The following is a 19721-nucleotide window of genomic DNA, read 5'->3' on the forward strand; positions in this document are numbered from 1 at the left end:
GGGAAGGTGGAGTTTCAAATAAAAGAAAGAATGTTTTTTCTTGTGCTAAAAGTAGTGGGTTGGGGGGGGGGGGGGGGGGTGTTGGGTTTGTTGGGGTTTATTTTAAGCCCTAGCTTTTTAGAAAGCACAAAACTCAAGCTGCCTTTTTATAAGCTCACTTGCTCCTGTAAAATTCAACCTTGCCCTCTTTGTTGGATCATACTTGCACGTTTATGCAGGCTTCGATAAACACATTCTCCCACTGCTGAAAACCCTTGTCCTTGCCCTCTCATCTATCTTAAAAGCCTTTTCAAACCTTTCACTTTCCAGCCCATAACCCGTCGCCTTTTTGCCACTGTTTTCCTCCAAGTTTTCACACATGGTTCATGTGCACTGGAAGTATATGGAGTCAATGGATAGTAACTCCATGAAGTCATCCGATGGTAACAACGTGGAGTCAGTTGGGAAAGATGACTTTGAGCAGGTCAAGCCACCGGGATGGCTAGGATTTTCTCCGCCAACAGCAGTACAGCTGGAAGTTACACAAGAGCACGTTATCCATGATCCTTTGAGTGAGGATAGCGCTGGGCCCAAGGTTGATGGGTGCTCCATGCCTTCACAAACCGATGACCATAGGGTTGTCACGTGGTATCAAGAGGCTGTGGCTAAGTGGGATTCAAGTTTGAATTCACACACATTGGTCGGTCCGAGAGTGGCTCAATAGTCTTGACTTCACATACCCTAAATCGTGACGCTTGCTTTTAGGTACTTTTTTGTAAAACCCCTAATTAGTAATTTTTAATTTTTTTCGAGGTCTTTGCCGACCTATGTTGGAATCTAGTTTTATTGCATGCTCTTACTTTTCCACATAAGTGGACAGTTCTTTTTAAAATGGTGAAGAGATCACACCGGGCTTTACCATGAACTCTTTCGTGTTATCTGGATAACCCCTAGGTGGCAAGTGACACACGCGATCTTGTTGGGTATAGACTCAACCCCAAGGCAAGATGTTGAGTCAGGCAATCTTGTGGTGATGGTCAAACTCTAGAATGCCTGGACCGAGGTTTCTAGGTGGCTAATAGACAGCTAGTGGAGCTAGGGACACGGATTGGAGTTTGAACATGTTGGTATCTTTCATCCTTGATTTTGCGTAGATTACATTGACCCTCAAGTTGACCTAAGGTTTGACCTTGGTGTTCAGCAAGGAATTCGGTTTCTTCAAGGCTGGGTTGTAGGAGGGAAAGTTGGCCATTCCACAAATGATCATGCTTAACAAAGGTTTTATGTCTGGTGGTATGGAACGCCAAAGTGTATTCTCATGTAGGATCTCCCAAGGCTACGTGAGTTTCTTGTTTGGGCTACGGTATTGCATAGTTAACCTATGGTAACTATTAGGAGCACAAGATAAGGAACTTTCTTCTTGGTTATCTGGGCATATCACGTTACCCATAGAGTGATTCCTCACACGCTGTCTCATGATGGCCAAATAAAATTGATGCATCTGAATTGTACATAGAGAGATGAGAAGTTTGGAACTCCTTAGTCTTTGACTGAATGTCTAGACCAGTAGATGGTTGAATCATTTGATACTCCATGGTGGATGCAATTTCACGGGGTTATTTTGATTCCAAGATGTGGATTTTTCACCTATTCCATGGGGTGTAACCCATGGACATGTTAGTGGTGGAATATTTTGCAACCATTATCCTTCACAATCTCTGTTTACACAATTGCGTGGACCTTTGGTTCATCCCAATTTGGAGGAGTGAAAATGAATGTTAATCGTATGTTGTCTTCAGGTTGTTTGAGGACATGGGTAATATGCAAAAATTGATGGGGAGTTTTATGCTTGCCCTAGAAGTAGACGTGAGTATCTACTAGTTATGTATGGAAACACAATCTCCGTTCAGTCTTAGATGAGGATTGGACAAGGGAGATTTTGTACTGGAAGTACATGGCACAAGGACTCGTGTTTGCCGACAACTAATGTAGGATAACATCTAGTATGAAGTTGAGTTGTGCTAGGCTCGTTACGGCAGAGCTTGTTGCACTCTATGACTAGATGTCCTATTGGGATTCAACACTAGGACGAGAGTTGGATTGACAATAAGCATTGGATCTTTGTAGCAGGGTCTACAAGAGGAGTCTTATACTGGCATAGGTAAGCGGCAGTAGACTTGAGTAGATGCTATGGACGGATGTCTGAATCTGGGGATTCGCTTACATAGTCTTTCCTTCTGCATTCACGAGGACGTGAATTGAGCATAAGGGAGGGAATATGTTATGTCCCAACAAGCCTACAATTAGGCGAGCTAATTCACGCTGGGGCATGTGGACCTGGAGGGTCCACACATGGGCAAAGGGCACTGGCAAAAAGTGGTCTAGATTGGCTAAAAGCTTATAAATAAAGCAAGGACCAATAATAGCTTGATTATTGCTATATAAGTGACCTTGGATCACTTATCAGACACAAGAGGTTATGCAGTCAAGCGGTGGCCTCGGGCAACCAAGGAAGCGTGTAAAATCTCAAGCTTTGGGGGCTTCCTAGATTCAGGCAAGCCAGATTATCAAGACACAATCACCAAGTTTCATTTAGAGCTAGGTTTTCAATCCATGCCGAACAATTTCATAAACATAAGATAACTAAATGGCCCAAAAAGCATTACGATTATCCAAACGTCTTTAAACCCACCATATATTCATTATCCACGAATCCACAAAGGGTGTATGGAGCAGTACACTTGTAGTATAGAAGGTGGCAACCAGATGCGCACTACTGATTCGATGGCAAAGAAGTTAAAACGTGTCCCGATTGATGTAAATTGTTGCCCTCTTTACCTTAGAAATAGATAAAACATGCATACCCACTTTGATCCTTTTTTGAAGCTTGGGGATAAGACCTCAAATTTGTAAGGTATCCATGCTTGAAGCCCACAACCCTTTTCTTGGCTCCACTCATTGGCTTATGTGCCCTTCTGCAGCTGTCCAGCCGTAACATGCGAAAGATATAACTCACGGGGTGCCCAGTTGATACTTCATCCATCCAATAGATAAATGAATGTGAATACCTTAAAAACACGAGGTGCCCACTTTATAAATTGTCCCTCAACACTCTAAATGAGTGTGGACAGCTTTGTAAGAACCTATTTCCACACTAAATCCTTCCCCAAATCCTTGAGAGCTCGCTTGACACATTTCCTAATGCAAGAACTTGGCATTTCCCATCCTCAAGGGCTTGCTAGGCGCCTCAAGCAAGTTCTGGGTGCCTAATTCTTTGTACTAGATTATCCCCCATTCCCAAAGCTTGTACACCCATGAATATTCGGGCATCTTGGAATCCACCAAATTGGGAAATGTCCACGTTGGTGACACTGGCCAAAGCACATCCGGCCTATATTTCACAAACTACAAACACAAAAGAAGTCAAGCTATTAAAAGGGGATTGGATCTATCTAGGAATCATGAAAAAAAGGTTAAAATAGACAGGAACACAATGCCTTAAGTTGTCGTTTCAGAGCTTCGGGTGTGGTGACCATCTCTCAAACTTGATTGGTGACTAACTCACCATCCATTTTCCCATTGAACTTGTGAGACTTTAGCATCAACATCTCGGTCTCCTTGACCTGAGTGCCATGACCAAAGCGCAAAAGATATCATGGTGATGGAGAAAGGGAATCAGAAGAAAAACTGGAATAAGAATCGAACAACAAGAAGATCAATGCTCTCAATGCCGATGGTGATTGTCACACGAGCATCGACACTCGTGCCAACTCCAATGTCGGCTCTCGTGACAGCTCTCAAAATGATGGTCATGGCCACACTATGGTCATCCTGCATCATGTTTGATCTTCTAGGTGACTCCAATGTCAACTTACATAGTAACTCAATCAGTAGCTCACAAATGGCGACTTGCATGCCAACTCCCCTGGTGACTTGATCGGTGGATCTCCCGAGAATGTGAGCGACACCTTGCATGATGCTTGAAGTGACCCAACTGCTCCGCCTGCTGCTCATGGTTGCCCTCCACATTGCAAATAGTGGCAGACAGCTCTTAAGTTAAGCCCCTTGAGCCTCAAGCAAGGCTGTCATCCGGCTGTTGAGAGCAGTTGTCTGGATATGCTTATCAGCCCAACGCAGGCAATATGCTCGTCCCATGAGTAAAACTAGGGGTACCCAAAAGAGGAATTTTCCCAAACCCAACTGTGCTGTCCTGACTATATGACCCCTAATCAAGCAAACAATGTAAATGAAATGCTCAAAAAGTAAAAAAAATTCACAAGAAGCACTCTGATAATAAATGTCAGACTACTCACAAGCTACAAGCATTTAACAGAAAAAATTGCAGCGGAAGACAGAAAATACATGAAACGCAAGCACATCCAGTATACCTACAACTATTATGTGAGCAAATGCTCCAAAATACAAACCACAATTCATGCAAAGTAATCAAAAAGGTGACTAAAAGCAGATGAAGCCCAAGTTGACAAAAAAACACTAGGCTTCCCCCAAACGCTGGCTGCTTTCTGCTGACTCCTGCCTTCAAATCCACACTTATGAGCTCACAGGGCTGCACTGCTGAGGACGCGTCTACTGATAGATGACTAAATAGGGGAGGGGAGGTACCTATTATAGGCCATCAGCAGCTCTGACTGATGGTTGGCTGGCGGGCATCACCAGCTACCTGACCAGTCTTGGCAACACCTGTCCGCCCTACCCCACCGCCAATCTGCACATGGCTGGCAGCCAGCTGCTGCTGTCCAGTGTCCATCTGCTTCTGTGTGGCCACCAGCCTGTCAATCTGTGCAGGTGCAACTCTCTCTCTCTCTCTCTCTCTCTCTCTCTCTCTCTCTCTCTCTCATTCATTGTCTAGGATTGCATCTAATTGTCTCTGCAGTTGGGTCTTATTCAAAAATCCAAATAGACAAAGAACCACAAGAACAAAAACAACATGCGCATACCAAATGACACTTCTTTGACTCCCCACCTCAGATATTGAAAGCTCATGCTGATTCCCCAACACAGACATTACAATGAGTAAAATCACTAGAAAATCTAGATAATTCCCACACTTGCAGTAGATGAACCAAACAGTGACATAATAGATATGGTATTACCCCACTCCTTTCGAACGCCTTGAATTCCGATCCATGATAAGCCTCACATCTCGAACCTGTGTAACAAACAATCCTCTGTCACCATCCCATAAAAGCTTTAGAAAAAGTGATGCTTTTCCCCAGAACTTAAAAAACGCACCTTTCCTGCTTTAGAGAAGAAATCATAAACATCCCTCTCGTCAGCCTTCAAGGAGATCTGGGGGCAGAAACTGTACATGAGATCTAACAAGCAAGACATAATCTACAAAAATTGCATGTACATGACCCTTGCAAAGGCTGTAATGGAAGGCTTGATCCATGAGGAGTGATGCAAACTTCCCTCCTATCAATCCATCATGCTTCGAACTGTATGGCCCATATATTGTACCCATGTGTGTGTTTGAGATACAAGGTGCACATCATGAGATACAAGTGTGTGTTTGAGATACAAGGTGCACATCATGAGTCTAAGTTTCTACCTAAGAAAAATTACGCAAATTTGAGCAAAAGTGTGTAGGCGAGTTTTTTGAACCTGAAAAGCAAAAACCGTTCGCTGGTCTCGTTCAGGATCAGCCTCTGGTTCCACGGGGGCTGATTCTTCTTTCCTTTCCTTTTTTTCTCTAGAGTATCTGCAGAACAAAGCTTAGTATTTTCAGAACAGTCACCACTCATGGAGTCCTGCAAAGAATTGTCAATAAAAAGATCAGGATAAAGCTAAAACTAAGCACCACCTCACAAGCACATGCATACTTAAAAACTTGCTTTTCAAGCCTTATGCCTAAAAATCCAGCAAAATACAGAATTTCCATAGAACAAGTTTGATAATAACAGTAAGCAAAAATTAAACTTCATATTAAGTAAAGAACTGCCACTTCGTAATTTACACACACACACACCAAAAAAAAAAAGCCTTCTCATATCAAAAAAATATACTCCATTTAGCCGAACAACATACTAAAGTTAATGGTCTGCGGAACAGTAATCTTATTACTTAAAAAAGGACCACAAATCAAAGACTTTGGAACAAATGTAAATTGTAATTGCAATTGAGCCCTCCTTTTCCATCCTATTGCTGCAACTCCATTAAACATTGCTTCTACATGCACCTTTCTTCCTAGCCACCACCTGCTAGAACTGCAGATCCCATCCCAGTTTACTCCAACCAAGCTTCCGCCTTCCATGCCTCCCAGAGCAAGGGAGATGATGGGAAACCAGAGAGGCATCCACTCCATTTAAGGTTTTTTCTAAGCATGACATTCAACTACAGGATATGCATTGGAATCCATGAAAAATGTTCCTGGGCAGGCAGCAATATGCTCATGATTCAAATTGAGCAGAAAATCAAGAAGCAACATTCCAAGACAACCACAAATTTGGCCCTCCAACAAAAACTCCAAGCCTCATCATCCTTTTATTGATATGGAGGTGTACTCTGATGATCTAGAAGTTGTGACTACATGTTAGAATTTGGTGCATCTCACAGTACCCATTTTATGGGATTTTATATATTTTTTCTTATGTTTAGTAAGTCGTGGGCAGTCAGTTGTCCCAGAGGCAGTCGGCCAGCCTCCTTGCTTCACTATAAAAGGGGCCTCTCATCATCACTTGTAGTCAACCATTCCCAAGCACTTGTTCAACACTCCTTGATGGCTTATTGCCATCGTAAAGCCTCCATGCTATTATAAAAGGTGATCTTGTCCACAAGCTCTCTACTCTCTCTTCTCTTTTGTTTATGCTTCCGCCTGTGCATTCTCCAACATTGCATGCCCTTAATCTTGGCTCTCTTGCCCTTGGCCTTGGCTCTGCATCCCCTATCTTTGAATACTTATGAATGACCCTTGACGTACCTTTAAAGATATAGGGATTTTGATAGCAAGTTGCATTCACGTCAGCCAGCCATTTTCACGTTCAAAAACATCATTAAAAAGGTGTTCATATTAGGCCCAAAATATGTCCCATCCATTGGTGTATGTTTTGGCACCTACAGGGCTATCAAAACTACTCCAAATTCCCCATATACAACCTCCAGACACACACTTCAAATACCAATAGAGCTTTGAAAACACAGTGGAAGAACCATAAACAATATTAAAACACACCACTGAGCTGAATGGCCGGCCTCCCGTACGAACAACTTTATTCAGATAAAAGCTTTTTACAAGAAACCAAGGTGCGGGTGCATACAACACCGGATTTTCCACAAAGTGTCAGCAAGACCCTTGCCTAGATCTCTGTCCAGAGCCAAGATAGAAACAACACCAATAGCTGACCAAAGACTCCCAAATCAGCCCCAAAACAGTCCCAAAGGCTGTCCAAAAACCTGTCTCAGACACCCCAAAATCAACCCTGTTCCGTGCGAAATAGCTCAGAGGACAGCACACAGCTGTACGGCCAGTACTGAGAGAAAAACCGCTGTACGGCCGGTTCCTGCTGCAGCCCGACAAACCAGAGAAAGGTACACAGTTGTCAGCCTGTTTGCTTCCCTGCACAACCACACGTGTGGCTATAACTGTACAGCCTGTTTGCTGAGTCGTTGCTGTCAGGAAACTGCTGGTCAGCCCATCAAGAGAGAAAGAAAATCTACGCACAGCTGCCAGCCTGACCTGTAAGCGATCAATGAAAGAAGTAGCAAAAACTGCAGGCGGCCAGCTCCAATACAGGAGAAGAGAGAGAGAATAGGTGCTGTACGACCAGCGAAGAAGAGGGAGAGAAGTCCAAAAACTGCAGCCCACCTCTCATCTCATGCTCCTCCTCAAAAGAGAGCCCCTCCGCCTTTATGCTTTTCCCAAACTTGCTCCCCAAGTTTTAGCTAGGCACCTCTTTTTGTCCACCTATCCATATATACCTAGATGAATCTAGGAACATGCCCAAATTCACCTTTTGGAACGTGCTTGTTATATACTCATGGTAGTCAACCCACAAGACTATATAACTATCAACTCCATTATGCATAGTATGGACTAGATACTACGACTCCACCTATCCATGCCCAAAATAATAATAAGTCCAGCCCTTCATTAAAGATATGTGAACACACTGACTTATAAGCATTATAAGTCACTTTGATGAATAAAATCCCATGCTGGTCATGCTGTATTGCCATCTTTCAGGCCAAACTTTGCCAATGAATGCTTCAGCTTTCTTCTGTGAAAAATCCCCGTTCATACCTTGGCTCTGCTCAGTGTGTGAAACATTGGTCAAGACTGGTGAAGGGACCAAATTCCCTCCTAACTTGGAGCACTAGAGCAGACGCACCTTTATTCCATCCCAGACTTGGTCCAATTGGAAACTCATCTCCACCTCTTCTGCACCTCTGCTAGTTCTTTTGCTAATGGTACTCTTTTCAAAATTTAAGACATGAGAAACTCCTCTATCACCACAGGAACTTTTGCGACACTTCTCTCATCCTCCTCCGTATTGGATATAATGTGAGACATACCTAATTTGACAAAGACTGCTTAAAAGATTTAATCTTCAAGATTGTACACGTGTCTACACCAGTTGAGACAGGTGCTAGGCTTAGCACTCAAGGTTTGGAGAGCCTTTTGATCAGACACTATCTCAACAGGCTGAATGCTTGATCTACCTATGTAACACAAGGCCATACATTCAGTATGAGATCTAACAGTTGAGTAGAATCTAGATTTATGCATGCCCAGATTGTCATGTGCACAGTGTGTATCTACCGTGTGCTGCACGCGCACAAGACTAGCTTCGAGGTTTGGGGAAGCTTGGAGCTAGACAAGCTAATTGGCAAGCTGAGTTAGGGATGGACTAACGGGCGGGCGCCCAAGTGTGGACGCCCGATGACCGGCCAAGAGCCTATAAAAGGGTGGCCAAGGTTAGTCATTAGTATATAGAGTCTCGTGTGTCTTTGTGAGGGGGAGCCTGGATCTAGTGCAGACGTGCACCTGCTTTATGCAACCGACACCGACAGCAGTCTTGAGACCCGCGACGGTAGCTTCGTGGTGGTATGGGACGTCACGAGGTAGAGATTGGTCGGTACGCCCATCTAGTTAGCTCAGCTCGTGGCTCGGTGGGGACAACCAAGACTTGTGGGCTTGCCCACGGCTGTCAAGGTTGGGAGGTGAGTCAAGCATGCACCCCCTTCATGTTTGTTTGGTTTGTTTGCAGGTTTCGAGTCTTGTACCAGGAGCGTTCTAGGAGGTGATCCTATGGGATTTGACAGTGGTATCAGAGCAAGCCTCGTGAACGAACAAGTCAGTAGGTAGAGAAGATGAGGTCTAAGAAAAGGTATGAGTTCATGAAGATTGCTGTTTTTCTGAGTATACTGCTGTTTTTTCAATTTCAGCATGTTATTTTGCATCGTTGCAACCCATGTTAGGGTTTGGTCTTCTAAGGGTTATTTGCTTTGCAAAGAAGAAGTGTTCTTGCAACTGTATGAACAGTTTGAAGAGAGAGAAAAGAGGAAAAAGCCAATCGGCTGTATGTTTGTAAGAGAGAGAGAGAGAGAGAGAGAGAGAGAGAAGAGAGAGAGAGAGAGAAGTGGCACCTAAGTGGCTGCGCATAATAGTTGTGTGAGGCCTGAGGAGTTGCGCAGCTTTTATGAGCGAAGAAGGTAGGCAGTCGGGTATGACTGTTGTAGCCTTTATGGCTGTATACGCAAGCAGTCCGGTGGCAACTTCAGGCGCACACAGGAAGTCGGGCCAGGTAGGTGCGCAAGCGGCAACACCAGGCTGGCGGTCGTAAGCAGTCAGCGCTGGCAAGCCGACGGGTGGCATGAAGGCGGTGATGGAATTAGCGAAAAGCAAACGCAGCGTGAAGTTTTTTTTAAGCTTTCGTTTAATAAAAAAAACAAACAAACCCACGCCTTGCTTCGCTTTGTTTTCATCTTTTTTCTGAACCTTAGTGAAAGGGTTTTAAAAACCCTAGTATTGCTTTGTTAAGTGTTTTTTTTTATAAGAAAACCAGAAAATATATATCTCTATACATATATATATTTTGCAAAAAAAAAAACACACAAAAGCAAAAGCTTTTGGGGAAGCCTTTATATTCCCCTTAAGCGGGCTTCTTGCCACACATCTCTCAAGCTCTCAAGCTCTCTAGCACTCTCCTTGTGCAAGATAAATATTTTCTCTCACCTTGCCCTCTTCAAGATGTCGACCCAAGAATCTGAGTTGGAGCCCATTCTCGAACGTGAAGACCTGCCGGCTACGAAAGCCACCGATGGCGATCTTTTCAACGATTTTGTTTCAAAATCAGATTTCCAAGAGTTTAAAGTTGCTCTCGAAGCTTCTTTTTCGGAACGTCGAGCAAAAGTCGCCACGCAGATGCAGGCTTTACAGAACTCCATCTCTTTGTTGACCACTACTCTAACTACTCTTTCGGGTATGGATACTTTGGCATCTGCTTTAGGCCCCAATATTACTCCGGAACAATTTGGAGGCGAGCAAAAGCAGCATACCAAAGAGATAGTGGACACTTGGCTACATAAGTGGCAAGTCCATTTTCAGTTTCATCCATATGACTATGGCAAAAAGATCCAATTAGTAGCAGGTTTTCTCTCAGGCAAAGCTTTGCTTTGGTGGAAAGAACTCAATCCTAAACCAACGACTTGGGCACAGTTCGAAGAAGTCTTCAAGAAACTATTCCTCAAGAAAGAGGATGACTATGATATTGTTGCTCGGTTTGCTACTTTGACCATGACCTCGCAGAACCTCACTTATGAGGTCTACCTCCAGAAATTTAGGGACTTGCAAATGAAAGCTACGCAGATGGATCCTACTATTTTGGGGTTCTTCGTAGCCGGTTTACCCGACTCATACTGTTTACAAGTTAAAAACAACAAATGCAAAACTTTGGACGAGGCCATTCATTCCGCTCATATCTATGATGATACAACGGTCTCTTCCAAGTCTAAACCCGTTATCGAGCTGTGGAACAAGCACAAAAAGAAGTTCTCCACACCGATGGCTAGCACGACAGAAGGAAAGTCTTCAGACCAATCTTCGAAGAATTCAACTTCGACCCCAGCGAAGAAAAAACGTCTCCTTAAGGCTTTGAAGCTCAAGAAGAGAGGGACGTTGCTTCATCTGCGAAGAAAAGGGACATAGGCATAACGAGTGCCCGAAGCAAAAGGGTGCAAAGACCAACGCAGGACCCAAGCCAAAGACAGCTAACCAGTTGTCTTTGACAGGCATGTCAATTACTGTACTTTCTCGCCCTAGTTCATGTTCTGATTGTCTGTTCAACTCTAAAGTTTTTGGCGTGCATGATCTTCTCCGAGTTTATGGAGAAGTGAATGGCCATCGAATCCACATTCTTCTAGACCCTGGCAGCTCACACAATTTTGTTAATTACAAACTTGTGCAGAAATTGGATCTTGACACAACACCCAGCGATCATACCTATGAGGTACGCCTACCTGCGAGTCGGTAAGTATGGGATCGAAAGGTGGAGACGCTACCAATCCGAATTCAAGACTACAAAGATACTCTAGAATGCTATATTATGCATCTAGAGCATGTAGACTTGTTATTAGGGATTGAGTGGTTTAAGACTCTTCAAGTCCAGATAGATTGGTCTAGTCATACTTTTTCTTTTGAACATAGGAACACCCAGTATAGTATCTTAGGTGATTGTATACATCTCTCTCAGGGACCTCTTGTAAATACAGTTGATTTTGGTAATATAATGGATTCTTCTTTGTATACTGCTTTCCATTGTGTCTTGATTCCACTTTCTTCGTTTCTCATACCTTCTATGCATGTCAATGAATTAAGTGTGTTTCAAAGCAAAGAATTCAAGAAGATACTTGATTCGTTTCAAGATGTATTTCCTAAGGAACTACCATCAGGCTTATCACCCGAAAAGGCAGTAGATCATCGTATTGACCTGGTCCCTGGTGCTCACCTTGTTAGTATTCCACCTTACAGGATGAGCCAAGCTGAGAAAAATGAGTTGGCCAAACAACTCAAAGATTATTTGAGGATGGGCCGGATCCAAAGAAGTAAATCACCTTGGGGTGCACCTGTGTTGCTTAGGAGAAAGAAGGACAACACCTGGAGACTGTGTATAGATTACAAGAGATTGAACAAGCTGACAATTAAGAACCGTTATCCTCTCCCTAGATCAGATGACATGATTGACCGGTTAGCCAGAGCGAAGTATTTCATAAAGATAGATTTATGTACTGGCTATCACCAGATACGTATTCATGAAAGGCATGTCAAAAGAACCGCCTTTCGAACTAGGTATGGCCATTACGAGTTTCTCGTATTACCTTTTGGGTTAACCAATGCTCCAGCCACTTTCCAGCAAATGATGAACGATCTTTTTCGTGAACATTTGGAAAAATTTGTGATTGTGTTCCTGGATGATATTTTGATATATAGTCGTACTCTTGAGGATCACGTTAGACACCTCACGATTGTCTTAACTATTTTAAGACAGAATCGACCGTATGCTAAATTAAGTAAATGTGAGTTTTTCATGACAGACATCATTTACTTGGGACACAAGATCACTAGAGATGGATTGAGCATTCACTATGACCGAGTTCAAAAAGTTATGGCCTGGACTATACCGCAGACGGTGAAACAACTTCGTTCTTTTCTCGGTTTTGTTGTTTTTCTTCGGAAATCTGTGCGGGAGTACTCTCAGCTCACACTACCGATGACCGACTTGTTGAAAGGTCGTGGATGTAAGTCGAATCAGCCTACCACTTGGAATAATGATCTGGATATGGCGTTCAGACTTTTGAAAGATAAAGTCAAGGAAGCACCTATCTTAGCATTACCCAATCCTAGTCGGCCTTATGTTCTTGAGACTAATGCCAATGACTATGCAATCAGGGCTGCTCTATTCCAAGATGGTAGACCTGTTGCTTTCGAGAGTAAAAAGCTAGACGACACTCGATTTCGTTGGCCAACCCTTGAGAAGGAGCTTTATGCTGTCATTCACGCTCTCAAGGTTTGGAAACATTATTTATATGGCTCCAAGTTCGTGGTATTGACTGATCATCAGTCAATCAAGTATGTGTGTGATGCCGATGATTTGAGAGGAAGAAAAGCTCGATGGGCTGAATTAATGCAAGACTTTGATTTTGAGATTCGTTATCGAAAGGGGTCCATGAATAGTGTCGCAGATGCGCTTCGTCGAATTAGAGAGGTGAATACTTTGTCGTTCACCAAGATTTCTACTAACTTATTTCAATCATTGAGAGGGCTGTGCAAGACTCATAGTTATTTTGGTCCATTTTGGCAAAAGATCCAGGACGGGAGCTCATTGATTGACCAAGACTCAATGACTGAGTAGCCTACCATTCAGGCTGCAGTAGGTCAATGGATGATTCGGAATGGTTTACTATTCCGTAATGACAAAATTTGTGTACCAGACATCCCGAACATTAGGTCCAAGATTCTTAAGGAGTGTCACGACGCCCCTTCTGCTAGACACCTTGGGGTACACATGACATTATCGTTAGTGAAACACACTTTTTATTGGCCAAAGATGAAAGGGTATGTAGAAGATTATCTTCTCAAGTGTCAAGTTTGTCAAGCAAATAAAGCTAAACGCTTTAGACAAGCTGGGTTGTTACATCCTTTGCAAATCCCAGGTAATAAATGGAAAAGTATTTCTATGGATTTTATTACCGGGTTGCCAAAAACAAGTGAAGGCCACGATTCTATTTGGGTTGTGGTGGATCGCTTGACAAAAATGGCTAGATTTTTACCGACACGGAAGACCATTATAGCTACGCAATTAGCAAGGCAGTTTATCGATCAATTGTTTAGACTGTACGGGTTATCGCACGACATAGTCAGTGATAGGGACTCTAAGTTTACAAGTGACTTTTGGAGACTTGTTTTTGAGAAGTTGGAAACAAATTTGAATTTGAGTTTCTCAAATCATCCTCAATCTGATGGACGGACTGAAAGAGTGAATCAGATTTTGGAGGATATGCTTCGAGTATATGTATCCAAAAGACAGAGTTCATGGGAGGATTATCTTCCTATGTTAGAATTTGCATATAACAATACTAAGTATACGAGTACAGGTTTCAGTCCTTTTATGCTTATGTATGGTTTTCAACCTAGATCACCTGTTACAGTGGGATTCTCAGGACTTCAGCATGATGCAGCACGTAATTTTTTACAAGATATGCAAGAAATGTTACAAGTTGCAAAGGAATCTATTAGAAGTACTCAAGACCGAGACAGATTTTATTCTAATAGACATTGTTCACCCAAAGAGTTCTCTACCTCACTTATGAGGTCTACCTCTAGAAATTTAGAACCTTGCAGATGAAAGCTACGAAATGGATTCTACTACTGTTTTGGGTTTCTTCGTAGCCGGTTTACCCGACTCATATCGTTTACAGGTTAAAAACAACAAATGCAAAACTTTTAATAAGGCCATTCATTCTGCTCGTATCTATGACGATACAATGGTCTCTTTCAAATCTAAACCCGTGACCGAGCAAGGGAACAAGCACAAAAGGAAGTTCTCTGCACCGATGGCTAGCATGACTGAAGGAAAGTCTTCAGACCAACCTTCGAAGAATTCTAGTTCGACACGAGCAAAGAAAAACTGTCTCCTCAAGGCTTTGAAGCTCAAGAAGGAGGGACATTGTTTCATCTGCGAAGAAAAAGGACATATGCATAACGAGTGCCTAAAGAAAAAGGGTGCAAAGACCAATGCAAGACCCAAGCCAAAGGCAGCCAACCAGTTGTCTTTAACAGGTACTTCAATCATTGTACTTTCTCGCCCTACTTCATGTTCTGATTGTATGTTTAACTCTAAAGTTTTTGACTTGCATGATCTTCTCCGAGTTTATGGAAAGGTGAATGGCCATAGAATACACATTCTTCTGGATCCTGGTAGCTCACACAACTTTGTTAATTACAAACTTGTGCAGAAATTGGGTCTTGACAAAACACCTAGCGATCATACCTATGAGATGTGCCTACCTGCGGGTCGGCAAGTATGGGATCGAAAGGTGAAGCTACCGATCTGGAATCAGGACTACGAAGATACTCTGGAGTGCTATATTATGCATCTAGAGCATGTAGACTTGTTATTAGGGATTGAGTTGTTTAAGACCCTTCAGGTCCATATAGATTGGTCTAGTCATACTTTTTCTTTTGAACATAGGAACACCCAGTATTGTATCTTAGGTGATTGTATAATCCCTCTCAGGGACCTCTTGTAAATAACATTGATTTTAAAAATATAATGGATTCTTCTTTGTATAATGCTTTCTACTGTGTCTTGATTCCACTTTCTTCATTTCTCATACCTACTATGGATGTCAATGAATTAAGTGTGTTTGAAAGCAACGAATTACTTGATTTGTTTCAAGATGTATTTCCTAAGGAACTGCCATCAGGCTTACCACTTGAAAGGGCAGTAAATCATCGTATTGACCTAGTCCCTGGTGCTCAACCTGTTAGTATTCCACCTTACAAGATGGGCTAAGCTGAGGAAGATGAGTTGGCCAAACAACTCGAAGATTATTTGAGGATGGACCAAATCCGTCCAAGTAAATCACCTTGAGGTGCACTTGTGTTACTTAGGAGAAAGAAGGACAACACCTGGAGAATGTGTATACATTACAAGAGATTGAACAAACTGACAATCAAGAACCGTTATCCTCTCCCTAGATCAGATGACCTGATTGACCTTTTAGCCGAAGCGAAGTACTTCACAAAGACAGATTTACGAACAAACTGACAATCAAGAACCGTTATCCTCTCCCTAGATCAGATGACCTGATTGACCTTTTAGCCGGAGCGAAGTACTTCACAAAGACAGATTTACGTACTGGCTATCACCAGATACGTATACATGAAAGGCATGTCGAACGGACCGCCTTTCGAACTAGGTATGGCCATTATGAGTTTCTCGTATTACCTTTTGGGTTAACCAATGCTCCAGTCACTTTCCAGCAAATGATGAACGATCTTTTTCATGAACATTTGGAAAAATTTGTGGTTGTGTTCATGGATGATATTTTGATATATAGTCGTACTCTTGAGAATCACGTTAGACACCTAACGATTGTCTTAACTATTTTAAGACAGAATCAACTCTATGCTAAATTAACTAAATGTGAGTTTTTTATGACACAATCATTTACTTGGGAGACAAGAGACGGGTTGAGCATTGACTATGACCGAGTTCATAAGATTTTGGCCTGGCCTATACCACAGACTATGAAACAACTTCGTTCTTTTCTCGGTTTTGTTGTTTTTCTTCGAAAATCTGTACGGGAGTACTCTCAACTCACACTACCGATAACTTATTGAAAGGTCGTGGACGTAAGTCGAATCAACCTATCACTTGGAATAACAATCTAGATATGGCCTTTAGACTTTTGAAAGATAAAGTCAAGGAAGCACCTATCTTAGCACTACCCGATCCTAGTCGGCCTTATGTTCTTGAGACTTCACGCGAGTGACTATGCAATCGGGACTGCTCTATTCCAAGATGGTAGACCTATTGCTTTCGAGAGTAGAAAGCTAGACGACACTCGATCTCGTTGGCCAACCCTTGAGAAGGAGCTTTATGCTGTCATTCACGCTCTCAAGGTTTGGAGACATTATTTATATGGCTCCAAGTTTGTAGTATTGATAGATCATCAGTCAAACAAGTATGTGTGTGATGCAGATGATTTGAGAGGAAGGATACCTCGATGGACTGAGTTAATAAGATTTTGATTTTAAGATTCATTATCGAAAGGGGTCCATGAATAGTGTCGCTAATTCGCTTAGTCAAATTAGAGAGGTGAATACTTTGTCGTTTACCGAGATTTCTACTGACTTATTTCAGTCATTGAGAGGGCTTTGAAAGACTGATAGTTATTTTGGTCCATATTGGCAAAAGATCCAGGATGGGAGCTCATTGATTGACCAAGACTCAGTGACTGAGCAGCCTACCATTCATCTGCAGGAGGCCAGTGAATGATTCGGAATGGTTTACTATTTCGTAATGACAAAATTTGTGTACCACAGATCGCGGACATTAGGTCCAACATTCTTAAGGAGTGTCACGACGCCCCTTCTACTGGACACCCTGGGATACACAGGACATTAGCTTTAGTAAAACACACTTTTTATTGGCTAAAGATGAAAGGCTATGTAGAAGATTATGTTCTCAAGTGTCAGGTTTGACAAGCAAATAAAGCTAAACGCTTTAGACGGGCTGGGATGTTGCATCCTTTGCAAATCCCGGGTAATAAATGGGACAGCATTTCCATGGATTTTATTACTGGATTGCCAAGAACACGTCAAGGCACGATTCTATTTCGGTTGTGGTGGATCGCTTGACAAAAATGGCTGGATTTTTACTAATACAGAAGACCATTATAGCTACGCAATTAGCAAGGCAGTTTATCGAACAATTCTTTAGCGCCCCGGACATCAGATAGGTCGAAGAAGACATGGGGGCAAGGTCCATAAGATTAAGAAAAAGCACCATTCTTGGTCAAAAAAACAAGAAAAAGTAAAAAGTCAAATAGGGTTGACTGCGAGAGCCAAGGGCACCATTGGAAAGAGGAGACTAAGCAAGCCCAAAAAGCTAAAAGGCGCTTTCTCAAAAAGTAGCTCTAAGGCCTTAAAAGCTAGAAAAGCAAGGCACCAAAAGTTGAGTAATATTTTATTAATAAAAGTAAAAAGAGGAAAAGCAAAGGCAAAAAGAGAAAAGCAAAGCATAAAAAGGCAAAGCAAAAGCATGAAGGCTTTCTGGCAAAAAGCAAGGTCTCTTACAAGTATAAAAAGAATTGGACTTCTCTTATAGTACCATGTACAAGATCATTGAAGATTGAAGGAGATCGTGGAGTGTGTGTGGGCATCATTATGATCATGGAGAGCTTCTTCTTCGCCATCAACACCTTCTCCAACTTGCTTTTCAGATGTACGGTCAGTCCTAGACTTGTATGGGCATATGCATGGGCGATATGGACGCGTGTAGGGACATGTACGGACAGAAATTTCATAAACCTTGAGAATTTTAGAAGCCCTAAAACTGCTCCAAAAACCCTAAAAACTGCTTTTTGAATGTTTTATAGCCCAAAAAACCATATAAAACAAGTTTTATATCAATTTTCTTGCCAAAAAGAGCTTTTCCATGGTTTTCTTCATCGACAAGGTTGTAGGTGTTCTGGAGATTACTCATGGGAACTTGGACTACTTGAACTTGGATATGAACTTGGACATAGAGCTTGGATATGGAACATAGAGCTTGGACATGCGCATAGACATGGAGAACTTGGACATAGAGCTTGGGCATGGAGCTTGGACATGAACATGGAGAACTTGGACATAGAGCTTGGGCATGGAACTTGGACATGAGCATGGAATTTGGACTAGGATCTAGACTTGGATCTGAACTTGGACTTGGACTTGAACTTGGATTTGGATTTGGATTCATTGGACTTAGATTCATTGGGTTTGGATTTGGATATTAGATTTGGCACTAGCCCGGTGAGAGACTTGTGGGTCTTGTGGGTCATCCCCGTGATGTGCTCGGCATCAGAGATCTCGTGCCTCGACATCGACATCGACTTGGAAATCCTACATCGGCATATCTGTTTGTTTTGTATTAATTGTATTGATCCTGACCAGCATGTCGTGGATTGTTCTTGAATAAATTCCTGAAAGGGAGCGGAGCCTGTTCCCAACTTAATGTGGTGTACTGTGCAAGATCCCTATTCCCTCCTCTCTCCCTGCTCTCTCTATATCTCTATCTCTTGGACACGGTGGTTGAGTCTGTCACTCACCGCACGCCCCGTTGGGCTGACATCATGAAAAGCATGAAGCTTTCTACAAAGTTCTAACCTTATTTCCTTTTGGGGATTGATCTTCCATATCCCTGTACATGTTCAAGGTATCACTCCAGGGGGATTGTAGACATCTACGTCATGGGCAGTGCTGTGTGAACACTCTAGGACTGGCCCACTTTTCCCCTCATTAGGAGGTTTTTTCAGTGCATGCGAACACCCTCTAACACTTGTCGTTTGGGGTGTATGTAACTATTTGGCCCTCCTAGCTCTACTTCACATGATGAAACCAATGCCCGAAAACCAAACAAGTGGAAGAAGATATGGGGACAAGGTCCATATGGTTTGATTAAGAAAAGGCACCAGTCTTGGTCAAAAAGCAGGAAAAAGAAAAAATTCAAACTGGGGTTGACTGCGAGCCAAGGGCACCACTGGCAAGAGGAGAGTGAGCCGGATCAAAAAGCTAAAAGCCGCTTTTTCCAAAAGCTGCTCCAGGGCCGAAAAGCAAGGCCCTGAAGTTAGAAAAGCAGAGTTAAAGAACTTTGACGAAAGTGAGTAATATTTTATTATAAAGTGGAAAGCAAAGGAAAAAAGGCAAAAGCAAAAGCTTGGTTAAGCTTTTGGAAAAAAGCAAAGCCCTCTTCAAGTATAAAAAGGCTTGAACCTCTCTTGTAGCATCATGAAGGAGATCGTGGAGTGTATGTGTGTGTGGGCATCATTATGATCATGGAGAGCTTCTTCTTTGTCATCAAACCTTCTCCAACTTGCTTTTCAGATATCCAATCAGTCCTAGACTTGTATGGACAATACGGACGCATGTATGAAGCTCTACGGACATGTGTGGATCTAGAAGGATTGAAAACTTCAAAAACCCTAAAACTGCTCCAAAAACCCTAAAAACTACTTTT

The 19721-nt window shown here is 42.5% G+C and overlaps 1 protein-coding gene across 5 annotated transcripts in view; it reads right to left on the reverse strand.

Annotated features, from left to right (window-relative positions):
- Window positions 1-19721, reverse strand: part of LOC147640357 (uncharacterized) — a 46307-nt gene that overhangs the window by 11668 nt on the left and 14918 nt on the right. For all 5 annotated transcript variants that reach the window (XR_015262859.1, XR_015262858.1, XR_015262860.1 and 2 more), the window contains exons 3-5: window positions 5605-5701; window positions 5233-5289; window positions 5094-5149 (exon numbers count right to left, since the gene is read on the reverse strand). Coding sequence is in view for 2 of the 5 variants with exons in the window: in XM_086779600.1 (XP_086635726.1) it covers window positions 5094-5149; window positions 5233-5289; window positions 5605-5701 (210 nt within the window). In the remaining 3 variants the exon portion in view is untranslated. The remainder of the gene's footprint in view (window positions 1-5093; window positions 5150-5232; window positions 5290-5604; window positions 5702-19721) is intronic.

This window comes from Cibotium barometz, chromosome 3, assembly GCF_041138505.1.
Source record: "Cibotium barometz isolate CiBa-2024 chromosome 3, ASM4113850v1, whole genome shotgun sequence".
Classification (NCBI taxonomy): Eukaryota; Viridiplantae; Streptophyta; class Polypodiopsida; order Cyatheales; family Cibotiaceae; genus Cibotium; species Cibotium barometz.